This window comes from Podarcis liolepis, assembly GCF_965112155.1.
Source record: "Podarcis liolepis genome assembly, chromosome: 4".
Lineage (NCBI taxonomy): Eukaryota > Metazoa > Chordata > Lepidosauria > Squamata > Lacertidae > Podarcis > Podarcis liolepis.
The window spans coordinates 81,951,097-81,964,596 of record NC_139558.1 but is presented as its reverse complement, the minus strand read 5'-3'; the positions used below and the strand labels follow the sequence as shown (position 1 = coordinate 81,964,596).

At 43.1% G+C, this 13,500-nt stretch overlaps 1 protein-coding gene across 1 annotated transcript; it reads right to left on the bottom strand.

Annotated features, from left to right (window-relative positions):
* Window positions 1-209: 209 nt before the first annotated feature.
* Window positions 210-10,974, bottom strand: SPATA13 (spermatogenesis associated 13). Its single transcript, XM_083499007.1, has 4 exons — window positions 10,690-10,974; window positions 9,367-9,739; window positions 7,079-7,153; window positions 210-6,707 (listed from the first exon to the last, which is right to left on the bottom strand). The coding sequence occupies exons 1-4, from the start codon at window positions 10,957-10,959 to the stop codon at window positions 6,526-6,528; spliced, it is 900 nt and encodes a 299-aa protein (XP_083355133.1). The 5' UTR covers window positions 10,960-10,974; the 3' UTR covers window positions 210-6,525.
* Window positions 10,975-13,500: the final 2,526 nt, after the last annotated feature.

The following is a 13,500-nucleotide window of genomic DNA, read 5'->3' as shown; positions in this document are numbered from 1 at the left end:
TTAAGCTGTTTTTATCAGTTTCTAAAAAAAATTTGTTGTATGTGCAATAACTTTAACTTTTTTATATATGTTATTGTAAATTCCTTTGGGATAACACATGCAAAATGAGAAGTTATGCAAGCTAAATGTTAACTAGATGTTGCGGGGGGGGGAGCCTTAGGTTCGTAGAGCAAGATTATAAATAGACAAAATAAACAAAACAAATGATATTTTGCTGTCAGATAATGTTCAAATATTTAAAGCTCACATACAATATTTTATATGCTATGAAAAATTCACAAACATTGAAACTGTACAGTTGAAATTATGTAAGACACAGCTGAGAAATGTTAAGTTATGCACATTCTTAATCAAAACATATAAAGTTAGAGCAAGGTACATGGAATGTACGTTTGTAGATTCATTCCCAGAAGATATTTTTTTTAAAGATATAAAATATACAGAATGCAAATAAATCTGGCAACAAATGATACAGCAAACAACATATGAAGGTAAAGAGATCCTATACATTATACCTTTAGCTGTCAACAGCCAAGTAATTTTTTTTCTGAAGCCAGGAATTCTGGCATGAAACATATGTAGCAGCACAGAGCTGTTAAGATGCATAAGAACATATACAGAAGGCGGGGAATTGTTAGAGAACACTTGTCAAAATATACAAGCAAGTTGAACAAGCAGGCCTAATATTTATCAACAAAGTTAAATCACAGAATCATTCAGAAGGTGTCTTCAATATGCAAATGCCATATACATTGAGAAAGAAAAGGCAGTCAACAGAAATATACCATTTATTTATGGCTAAGGTCCTTTGGCTCAAACTCCAAGGTAAAATCTACAATATATTTAAAATGTAAAAAGAATGTCCCGCGCAAAAAAATGTGAAAAGTTTCAGTTAAGCTCCTTCACTTTTGTATATTGAAACACAAGCCACTGTAAAACCTAGATTATTTATTTGCTAAAAGATGCTAGCAGCAAGCCAGAGAATTAAGAGTTTGGCGCTAGTTTAGTCCAGTAGAAACAAGGAAAAGTGTGCTTTGAGGGTTATTTGCACAAATGCTGTGCTTTAGCATTGTGAGGAACCTCATAATCAGTGGTTATATGAGAACATGACAAAAAAACAAACACTTACAAGCATTGCAGTAGAAATTAACAGCAGTTCGGTTTAGACTGGGGTGGGGTGTTATGCAAATTTAAACTCAACAATGTTATTTAAAGGGACATTAATTTGATGAAGCTCAAGGTCAGCTTATGGTGACCTGCAAAAACAATACTGTATTCTTAAAGCCCACTTCCCTACAGACCCAGACCAGGAACTAAAGGCAATGATGAGGGAGCTTGTGGTCTTCCAAACATTGTTAGGCCCCAAGTTCCATCAGCCTCAACCAGCATGGCCAATGGGCAGGGAAGATGGAGAGTTTGGAGTCCAGCAACACTGTGGAGGGTGAGAGATTCCCCACCTCTCATCTATTTTGGTCCTGTACAGTGGTACCTGTACTTAATTCGTTCTGGAGGTCTGTTCTTAACCTGAAACTGTTCTTAACCTGAAGCACCACTTTAGCTAATGGGGCCTCCTGCTGCCGCCGCGCCGCCAGAGCCCGATTTCTGTTCTCATCCTGAAGCAAAGTTCTTAACCCTAGGTACTATTTCTGGGTTAGCAGAGTCTGTAACCTGAAGCGTATGTAACCTGAGGTACCACTGTATTTCATAAATAGCAGGTCACTAGAGTGAAATTGGAAAAACAACTTTTGACCCAGTTGCAGATGTCTGCTGTGATAAATCAGTTCTTAAAAGAAATAATGTAAAACAGGGAAAAAGCCCACTGAGTGAGATCAAGCCTTTGGACTGGTCTGAAATGGCTCTTTGGATTTTGGGCTGCGCAATTATATAAGGTCTGATTTAGCAAACCTATTCCGCTAGCAGTAGCCAGTGCGAAAACTTCCACTAGCACAATGAGGATTCCCTCCTTCCCCAAATGTGCTCTGGAGGGTCAGGAAACACCCCTGTCAACAGTGTGGAGGGGGAGGGGATATTGTTCTATTGGGCAAGCAAAGATGCTTGCTGTGACAGAACAATCTCCTTAGTGCTCCATTGGATTCCACCCACTGAATTTCCAGGATAGTTTGAGAGCATGTTTAATCACAACCCCAGAGTCGTTCGCGACTGGACTTAATAGCCAGGAGTCCCTTTACCTTTTCCTTAAGCCCAATCTATTCTTCCAGCCTTTGTATTTTCCAAAGTCAAAACATTCTAAACCAAATTATGAATATTAAAGCAGCCCCACAGCCTTAATATGCTGCAACCACGACCACCTTCATGCAAAGCAAAATTTGGCTGCAAAAAGGGGTCAAGGTGAAGAAGTTTGTTAAATAAAGCGGCTTTGGTGTGCAAGGTACTGTACATAACATTGTTCCTGAGTAACCTGAATAATGATAAACATTTCCCTCTCTTTGTAATGTTTTGAGTTTCCTGAAGGGAGTAACATCAGTGCATCTACAAGCATATCCAAAGCATTCTGCTCCATTCCAGTGCTAAAACAGCAGTGTTCCCTGGGCACAATTCTGCAGGTATGAGGGCAATGAGTGTCGGCTATAGCGGTTCATTCTATTCCTTCTGTCTCCTATCAAGCTGCCATAATGAAGGTACACTTGTCAGCCAGGCAATTTGTGTCAGTGGGAGGGTCAAACGTATCTAGCAATACCTGGAGAATCTCCTGGGCTTCTGTTCCCTGCTGTTGTAGAAGCTAGGGTCATTCAATGCAGTGAAATAAGGGGAGAGTCAAGTCAGACAAGAGGAAATACTTCTTCACAGTGCATTCTCAACTGGGGAATTCCCTTCCACCAGCTGTACTGAGGGCCGCCAACATGGATGGCTTAAAAAGGGGGATTAGACACATTCATGGAGGATAAAGCTATCAATGGTTGCTAGCTGCAATGGCTACCATACATCCAGTATCAGAGGTATGCCTCTGGGTACCAGTTGCTATTGCATTTATGTCCTGCTTGTGAGCTTTCCATAGTCATCTGGTTGGCCATTGTAAAAAGCAAGATGCCTGACTAGAGAAGCTACCTAATGCAGCAAAGCTCTTTTTATGCTCCATGGACCAGGAAGGGGGGTGGGGGGGGGTGGCAGAAGCATTGATGCAAATTGCCTAGTTCTGGCAGAGAGCAGACAGCAGCAGCAGCAGCACTTCAACAGGAGCAGAGAATAGACCTTGGCGACCACCGTTCTATTTACCCTGCTTTCTATACCCACAGGGTCACAGAACTACAACACTGAACAACAGTCTGAACAAATTCTTGGTTATCACAGCATAGGCACCTAGACTATGGCAGACACAGCCATCCAGCTTTCTCAAATTTTGTGGTCGTGGAATGATAAATGTGAAAAGGTTTTAAAACTGTAATTAACCCTGGTGCAGGCACAGTGGCTGAAAAAGGACCACTGAAAAACTAGAGAGAGGTGGCAGCATGCTTGGGGAGGCTCTGGGGTAAGGAGAAGTACCCAAAAGAGATTTTTTTTAAACCTAAACCCACTGAGGACTGAGCAGTAGCTGCAGAGTGCAGTCAGTTGGAAAGGAAAACTGGAGGTTGGGAGGAGAGAATGGAAGGTCTTGCTGCATGGCTGGCTAGCACCCTCCAGCTACAATAGAAGAATGCATTGCAATGTTTTGCTGCTTGTTCCAGTTGTTGAAAATAATTTTATGCCACATTTTCAGAGTGAATGGAGCAATATAATATAATAATAATAATAATTTATTATTTATACCCCACCCACCTGGGGAAGGGAGGCTGTGCCTTCAAAAATCAACTTGCAAAGCAGGTAACTACAAATCAGGTGGGCTATCAAGACAGTTGTTTTTGTCTCAGTTGAAATGATTTTAAAAAATACTTTAACAACTGCTATGACTAAAATGCCAGTCTGTAATTCCATATATCCAGTTCTCAACTATTCATTTGGGGACAGGAAAAGAATATTATTGAAAAGCAAGCAATGAGGTTCACAGCATGCTGGGCAATCCAGTTTAGCATCAGTGTCTTTTTACAATCATTGCTAAGCTATGTACAGAAGGCATATCTAACACGACAGTCTGTGATGTGCTACTTCCACTTGCCTGTTAATAAAAGATCCATTTTCCAAAAGATGGAAAACGCAGGTACAAGAACTTAATTTACCCAGTGCTATGCCAAAAATTTATCCAGTATCAAAGGCAGATCTAAGGAAGTACGACTGGTATGGCTGCCCTGGCACGGAGCTTCTGGACCACTGTAGCAGGTGCCGCAACTATAAAGTCCATCGGAAAGCAAGAGGATTTTGGACTCACACAGGGTGCCACTAAAATTTGAGATGCCCAGGTCCGCCACTGCCTGACAGTTTCTGTTGTGCTTATCTTACTTTTGAACTAATCAAGGGGTGTTTGCAAGTGCCCTTTCATTCATCCTACAAATCATCTTTCCAATGGTTTGCACTCTGCAGTCCTCCCAGATGCCTGCGCTTCAATTAAACAATCTTTTTTTAACAACATACACCCTTGCCAAACACCTGAGTCTCACTGAATTCAATGCATGTGTTTTAAGCATTCCCATTGAAATCAATGGGGTTTAAAGGTGACACACTTTTGCCAGAGTCTATATCCTCTGTGTGCTGGTGGCAGGGAGCAAGAGAGAGAAAACTGGAAGTTAATAAATCGCCTACTCCTAACCACATCTACCGAGAGGTAAGGTCAACTGTAATTTACTTTCTAGTAAATATGCTTAGGATGTCAGCCAAAGGCTTTATATTTCACCCTGTAGTTAAATAACCTTGGCTGTAGCCCATTGTCCTTCATATATTTTAACAGATTTACCCCCTTTCTCCCCCCCCCCAAGTTGTATTCACAGTAAAAATAAATAACTTTTAAAAATCCTGAATCAACCTTCATTATCAGATAAAGTTCTGGACATCAGCATAACTGACAATTGGATAGACTGGATATCTTTTGAAAAACAACCTTTGAAATAGAATTGTCCCACTCCACTGTGTTGATAATACTTAGGCTAATGTTGCATTAATATAGAACTACTGAGATAGGGAAATAGTAGTGTGTGCTATAAACTTCAATTTATAACAGCTTTCTCGGGGTAGAATATTCTGTAAATGCCGTATTAAAAGCAGCTTCATATTCACAGAACAAAGCAAAGCAAAACAAGAAAACATAATTTTAATAAGCCATAAACCGGCCACATTTGACCTGAGTTTTGATCAAAGTTCATTTCTGATGCCACTAAATGTTCCCTTGTGTGGGATCATTTTGACTGCAAAGAAACAATCCCTGAACAACCCTCTTGGCTTGGCTGATGTAGGCAAGAATAATGAAATCAACAGCATTTTGGAGATATTCTGAAGGTTTTTCTAGGAGTCACAGAAACCAGCTGGAATGATTCTATATTTACTGCGGGGGTGGGGAACCTGTGGCCCTCCAGATGTTATTAGACTCCCAACATCCACCAGCCCCAGCCAGAATGGCCAATGGTCAGGGATTGTGGACGCTGAAGTCCAGCAACCACTCAAGGACTAGAGATTCTCTGCCCAATTTACAGGAGAGTGACAAAAGTCTCCCTTGAGTTAACAACTAGATTTCTGTTTCTGTTATTCATTAGTTGCACTGGCGCCATTAAGAACAGAGAACACTTCAGCTTCTCATAGTGTAAAAAGCAGGCATACTGGAAAGCACAGAGGCAATTTTCACAGGCTAAAACAGCAGCAGGTAACAAAATAAAACGAAACCAGTTTCTTGAAGTGCATTCAATGCATGCAGCAAAGTACCGCTTTTCATAAGGATCCACCCAAGATGCATTGGGCTCTTCCTTCGTCATTTGCAACAGCACGTAAAAATGCATGTTTATCTATTTATGTCACCAAGTGAACATTTTCTCCCATTTTTGCCAGGAAGATGCTAAGGCCTTGCAGGAAGTCCTACTCCTACTTGGTTAAATTAACAAGAAATAAGGACAGTGAACTAAGACAAATAGGAAGGACGGAGGCTCAGCAGTTCTTGCGGTGGCAGCTAACCTGATCCCAGAGATCCATACGCCTGCTTGGTGCTCACAGAGAAGATGGTACCTCTTTTTTCTGCCAACATGCTGTGCCAGCGGGAGGTGGCTGGATACTATCCTTCCTATTTCTAAATTTGGCCATGAATTTATTATTAAGACAGGCAAAATGACCTAAGATATTCAAACCATCCCTTTGGTGCAAGTACAACAAGCCTGCACCACCGTTCAAGAGTAGCAGCAATTCTGCCCTTGCGACCATGTGGTGGGTTTCTCATGTAGCAATGTTTATTGACACATGTCAACCTTTGCTTCACATCAAGCCACAGCCTTCTCCACTAAACTGCCGGCAAGTCCTTCTCACTGAAGCAGAGGAAGATCAGGACTCCTTCCCTCCAGAATTCAGAGTTTTCCGGCTGGACCAACCAATTCTTTGCTGGCAAGTGGCTCTTCCTTCGCCTTGTAACCTTCTATAGTCCAGGGATCTTCCAGCCGCTCATTTCTTGAATGGGGTCAGCTTGTTAAAAGTGTGCCAAAAAATAGAGGGCTTCCGTTTCGGTTCTGCCAGGGCAAAGACCTGCTGTTGTGGGATGCTAGTGGGCACGGTGATGTGACGCTGGTGGATAGGATGTAAACTCTGGTGAGGGGGCGGCATCGGGCACCCACTGTATCCGACACCTGTAGAAAGAAAGTATTGACACCAGGTGTGAGACTTTTGTGGGGGGAAAGACTGGGGTGGTGTAAAGTTTGCACAAAGACGTTTGTTTCTGCACCCAAGCTATTGCAAATGTCCACAGTCATACACACAGTCGTACACACAGGTAGATAAATGGTACATGCAAAACGCCACAGTTACAGCCAGCAGACAGCATTGCGATTCCAGGCACAGAAAGCATGGGAACTGCTGTCACCTGGAGCTATAATTGTCTGGTCCATGGGCTACCACCTTCCCCACCATGCCCAAGGACAGGCAGGACTCCTCACGAGAAGGAGAAAAGCTTCTTGTGTGAATTAGCCTTTGGTCGGGGTGGGGGTAGCGAAAGAGTCACCTTTCATCTTTCCGTGTCTTGACTTCCGTGCATTTTGCATGGCTTGTTTCTTTTGGTTTTCTGAGATCTCCATTCCTACAATGGAAAAACAAGCCATGTACTTTTAAACACGTCTCAGGTTTTTGACTGCAGGGAAAATAATTTCAGGTTAAAATGTCACACGGAAATGGCTCAGCTTAATGGTGCATTCAAAGGAGAACCTCAGCAGTACAGTACTCTGCTTAAAGAAGATCCGAAGTTCAACCCCTGGCATCTCCAGGAGGGTCTGGAACAGATACCTGCCTGAAAACTGGGCGAGCCACTGGCAGTCAGCTGAGAGCCAACCTTTCTGACCTTTGGATCCCAAGATGTTGTTAAGCTACAAGTCCCATTGTCCGCTGGCCATGCTGACTGAGGACAATGGAAGTTGTAATCTAACGATTATCTATGCGGCACCAGTTTGGATGTAGAACAGTAGAAGGTGGATTTAGAGGAATTTTAGAGCCTGAGACAATACTGAGCTAGCTGGACTGAGTAAGTAAAAGGTCTCTTCCATTGTTCATATGCAGAAGGTCCTAGGTTCAATTTCCAGCACCAATTTTTAACAAGAGATATGGCAGGATGGGGATTCTGGAAATCACAGTCCCGTTAGCTTAGTGTTTGTCCTGGGAAAACTGGTGGGAAATATTGTTGAAATAAAATAACCAAGCATATAGAAGGGCAAGCCTTGCTGAAGCAGAACCAGCATGGCTTCTGTAAGGGAAGGTCCTTTCTTATTACCTTATTAAAAGTTATTTAAGAGTGTTAACAAGCATAAGATAAAGGTGATCCAGTTGATACATTGTACTGGACTTTCAAAAAGCTTTGGACAAAGTGAGTTCCCTGAGACTGCAGTCAGCTTTGTAAGCTGCACGTTGGATGTGGACCTTATCCAGATAACAGAAACTGTACCTTGTAAAAGTATCTCAGTTTAAAATAAAACTACTGATATCATAATTCCGTTATACAAATTGATCGTTCAACCACATTCGGAGTATTGCAGAGCTGGAAAAGGTGGTGGTAGTGGGAGTTTCTTTGGGGTGGTGGTGGAGGGAGAGCAAGTAGTAGTAGTAGTAGTAGTAGTAGTAGTAATAATAATAATAATAATAATAATAATAATAATAATAATAAATAATAATAATAATAAATTTATTTATACCCCGCCCATCTGGCTGGGTCTCCCCACCCACCCTGGGCAGCTTCCAACAAAGTATTAAAATACAGTGGTCTGTTAAACATTAAAAACTTCCCTAAACAGGGCTGCCTTCAGTTGTCTTCTAAAAGTCTTCTTCTCTTTGACATCTGGTGGGAGGGCGTTCCACAGGGCGGGTGCCACTACCGAGAAGGCCCTCTGCCTGGTTCCCTGTAACTTGGCTTCTCGCAGTGAGGGAACCACCAGAAGACCCTTGGCGCTGGACCTCATTGTCCTGGTAGAACGATGGGGGTGGAGACGCTCCTTCAGATATACTGGACCAGGGCCATTTAGGGCTTTAAAGGTCAGCACCAACACTTTGAATTGTGCTCAGAAACATCCAACGTAGCATTTGGAGTCCAAGATTTCAGTTGGGAATGAGGTTTTAATCCATATTTTATTTAGCCTCCCTACTGTATGGCGACGTATCCAAACCCCACGAATGAGAGGCAGGTTAAAGGCCGTGTCATGTGCTCAAAAATCCTATACAAGATGTGGGATTGTGAATGAGAGCTGCATGCAGAGAATGTTGTAGAAGCATCCATGACTGTACGGGCAGCTGCTACTTTTCAGCAAACCATCTATCAGTGAGGCTGAAAATGTGAGAGACTGTTGGAAAGCAACACCTATTAGTGAGGTTGTCGCTAATTCATGTGCTGCTTTGTGTTTGTGTCTACAACTTCAGAGTTTGTTAAATGGCATTGCTGGCTTGTTGAGATAACCCACCAGAACTCAAAAGCTTCTATTTTGCAGCAAATTCCATTTGGGAGGGTGGCAGTTGGTTTTGTGGGATCCACCTCTTTTGCTGAATTCACACTGTTCTGTCTAGAACCACGTTATTCATTCTTGTAAAAGTTTTAATGTTGCAACTCACACTGGGACCTTATGGTGAAGGGAGAGTAAAAAATCTTGTACATCAATCAATCCATCCATCCCCACCTACCCCTCACTCCCCCAAGCCAGCTTCCCACTGCTCAGTTCCAGCGGTAACTGTTAATCAATAAACTTGCTTATACAGCTGAACCAGGGTTTCCACAAAGCACAGAAATAAGAGAAGTCAACAGAAGACAATACTTGCCCATTTCTTTGTCTTCTTGCACTCGCCTCCTCTCATTTGCAAAGGCCTCCAGCCACCTCTTCTTGTCCCCTGGCTTTTTCCCACAAAATAGATGGACTTCTTCTGTGGCACTATTTACAATTTTGAAAGCATTTTTGACATTGATATTGAAGTCCTTTTCTCTACCGTCCTCAATGTCCAGCACTTCAAACTCATCCATGTCCACCCGGCCCTTGTAGTACAGCATGTCCCTTCTCAAGAGATCTTTCTTACAGAACACAAGCTGGTGGTCAAAGAGAAAGAAAGTCCTTTGCTGGCTCTTGCCTTGCTTGGAGATTTTGGTCAGCTCTCCTGAGTGGATTAGTTCTGAGCTTCTGCCTAAAATGTCTTGCCCCTGAAAACGTTTGCAGCAAACAAACAAAAAGTTACGAACCCAATAAACTAAAAGCAACAAAACAATTGCTACAATTAATATTCCATAATATGTCTGGATCACTTCAGGGAAATCCGCCTGAAAAATGTCCTCAAAAGCCACCTAAATATCAAGAGGCTACATGCTTGTCTAATTTCAGTTGGTAACTAATTCCAGGTGGCTGGAGCTTCAACACTAAAAGCCCAGTTTCTAAAGCACATCGCTGGGGTATGTGATATTTTTCAGCAGTGCTCCATCTGAGGATCACAGTTGCTGGACGGAGATATATTGGCATTTTTTGCATATGGATATCTCTGGACTCTTTGGTCACAACAGAATTAAGCATGCCTCTGTTCCCTGACAACTAGGTTTAAGCAAACTCAGTTCCAGGTTGGGTGGGGCTGTCTTACTCATGTCTTCTCAGTTTCATGCATAGGATTCAATGACTACAAAATAACTGACACCTAAAATTATGGAGCAAAGTATTTTCAGTAGTTGCCCCATTGATGTAGAATTGCCCTCTCCCTGGAGACTAGTTTGGCCTCATCAATTGCTCTTTTTTGAAGAAATGGTATAGAAAAACTTTTCTAGACCATTGGGCATTTTTGAGTGTGACGGTTCTGTTCACTGAGATGCTGCTTTGAGAATCCATAAGCTGCTGTTTGTGATTCGTTTTAGTGTGTTGATTGACCAACTGGGTTTATCCGTTATACTTTTTGTTCCTATTAGTTCTGTTTTGTGCCATAAACCACTTTTTGACCAATTGTTAAAGAAACAAGCATAAAAAAATCCGACATTATCTGGTGGGTAATAGGTTAGACACCCCGTCTGTCTCAAGTCCCATTGATTATAATGGATGTATTCTAATCCCAAGACTGGATCTAACTGTCTGCGACTTTTGAGATGAAAACCTCCTGGAAGTGCACCCTTACCTCCCAGTTGACAATGGACACTTGCCAGCGGGCCATCTTGTCTATGCTTTCTAGCCTTCGCTTGCGTTCATTGATCAGACAGGCTACGTTCTTCATGGCTTCATATGCTGCCTTTATATCATTATAGTCGCTGCAAAATGAAGGCAGGCATGGGTCAGTCATTTTATCCTCTTTGAACTCGGCTTGTGAGAGCCATGCAGCTAGACACCAGCAGAAACGAGAGCGCCAGGCCACAAGGGTTTGGGTACGATTCAGAAAAGCAGCACTCATGTCATGATACAGTGAGCATTAAGGTGCATGGAATTCAAGCCCAGTATAAATAGCATCATTTTACTTCTGACTTTTCCCAACCACAGTACAGGCTTATGCTGGCATGGTCCTTAAGCGTAGCTATGCTAACCAAGGTTTGCTGATAAACCAGGATTTCAGATGCCATGTGTGCCCTCGCTCTATTTCTCTAAGTGTTAAGAGGATAAAAACATCTGTTAACCTTTGGGCTTGAGCATACCCCTCCTCTGAGTTAATAATGCAATCATTACCCTAGGTTTAAGCTTTGTATGATATAAAGGTTGAGGCCATAAGAAACTGTCTGAAAACATTTCTGTTAAATGCAAGTTTACACACACACACACACACAGAGAGAGAGAGAGAGAGAGAGAGAGAGAGAGAGAGAGAGAGAGAGAGAGAAGCATGTGGGGAATGGTAGGGGGGTGACAAGCAGGAGCGGGGTATACTTTGGATTAACAACTAGAGTTAATAGGAACTGTAGTCCAAAGCATTGGGAGGGCACCAGGCTGGCGAAAGCTTATATATATATATACTGTATATATTCAGAGAGTATGCAAATGAACCACTCCAAGAGAGAGTGAGTCCTGGCCTATTTTCTTCATGATGCTAGGATCACCCTTTTCGTGGAGATTTCTAAGACATTAATGAATAAATACTGGAGAAGCAGAAGGAGGAGAAAGTTGAGGACGGAAGCAGACAACAAAGGAGCTCCCGCCCCCACAAGAGTCCTGTTCAGCTGAATCAGGAGCAGGCTGGGAGGAAAAATAGAGCTAATGAAAGGGATTACTTTACTGAAAGAGAGTGTGGCATCAGCAGTGTGACTTCCTGGACTGATTGCACATAAACCAAAACTTTATGGGATCACATGCTTAATTGCCTCAGTGTCCAGACCCCTCCACGTTAATTTTAGGTTTCAGAGCAGGTTTTTGCTGACCATCTCCCCTTGCTGGCCACCACACATCAACATCAATTGGAGGCAAATGTGATACACATTCTCACAGCTGAGGCACTGCAGTCCTCTCCCTGGACTTTTATCATATCTGCATGTACAGAGGGTATCATTACTTTGAAAGTGCTAAAAGCAGTTCTTGCTGTCATGTTATGTTTCCATATGCAGACAGACAGAGATGCGGAATCTCTCAAGGACACAAGCAGCCTCCTGGGTTCCTGGGAGAGGACTGTACCACCTCAGCAAATGTCTTCCTGCACTTACATTTCAGTTACACCCACACCCAGTGCACAGATGGGAAAACCACAACATGACCATTACAATCATTGTCTGTAAGCCCAGACAACAGCCTACAGACAATGCACAGCTTGCATTTCCCCCTGATTTGTTTCAGAAAGCTAATATGTGCCTGGTGAGATTATTATTTGGACATCTAGTGCAGTGTTGTCTACTCTGGCAGCCCCACTGAGCTACTGTCGCCCCATATATGTAGTGCCTGCCCTTTTAAACTCACAACAACCCTGTAAGTTTTTACAGGATTCAACTGTCCTCGTATTATCCAGGCTCACAGAAGCACTTTTATTGTGAAAATGTTAAACTACCGTATTTTTCGCTCTATAACACGCTCCCAACCATAACACGCACATAGTTTTTAGAGGAGGAAAACAAGAAAAAAAAATTCTAAACGAAACAGTGGATGTATGATTTTTGTGGTTCATGCTGTGGCCACAGACATGTGATCTGACGGTGAGTTTGGGGTAGCCCAATGCAAAAATCCTGAGGATCTATGTGGATCCGTGCTTTGTAACCACGTTTTTGCACCACTGCGGCCCCAGGCAACAGTGGGTGCGTGATTTTTTTGGTGCAAGCTGTAGCCATGGACATGCTATGTGATCTGATGGTGAATTTGGGGTGACCCAGTGCAAAAATCCTGAGGATCCATGTGGATCCATGCTTTGTAACCACGTGAATGAAGGAACTGTCAGTAATGTATGGTATCTCCAATACAGTGATGAAGGAAGAGGAGGGGGGGAGCTCACACTTGTCCTAGGCAAAGCAGCCAACTCCTATAGGCCTAGGTGCCTTCACCCCCCCCATTAAATATTTGAGGGAGTCATCCCCCACCTCCCATTGTGGTATGTGAGTGGGGCTTACCTGGCTGTCCCCCCAATATTTTTTGAAGTTGGAAGAGGGAGGGAGGGAGGGAAGGAAGGAAGAGAGAGGGGGAACTCACATTTGTGCAGCTGCCTTGCCTCGAACCAGAGCAAAAAGAGGAGGAGGAGACTCAGGGACACGAGCCTTGTAAGCCGCTTTGTTTGAATTTACTGGTGAGGTGCTGGGGGAGGGACGGAAGGGGATGCCCTCTTTGTCCCTCCTTCCAGCTCATTGTAAAGAAAGCAGAGTAAGAGCCGCTTACATTTGTGTAAGGGAGAGCCATAGAGCAGGCAGACACTGAGAAAGAGGGGATGTCTCCCTTTCCCCACCTTGGCTTTTACACGCTGCGTGCAGCTCTTGCCGGCTTCCGAACTGCCTCCCTTCTCCCACCTCGCCAAAAAGCCATAGAGCAGGCAGAC

What these genes read in the sequence shown, in the direction of transcription:
- SPATA13 (XM_083499007.1), bottom strand. Translation starts at nt 10,959, where the DNA reads ATGAGTGCTGCTTTTCTGAATCGTACCCAAACCCTTGTGGCCTGGCGC. An exon ending in GCAAGAAGACAAAGAAATGG is followed by an intron (nt 7,154 to 9,366) that starts GCAAGTATTGTC and finishes TTTCCATTGTAG; the next exon opens with GAATGGAGATCTCAGAAAAC. An exon ending in AAGACACGGAAAGATGAAAG is followed by an intron (nt 6,708 to 7,078) that starts GTGACTCTTTCG and finishes TTCTTTCTACAG; the next exon opens with GTGTCGGATACAGTGGGTGC.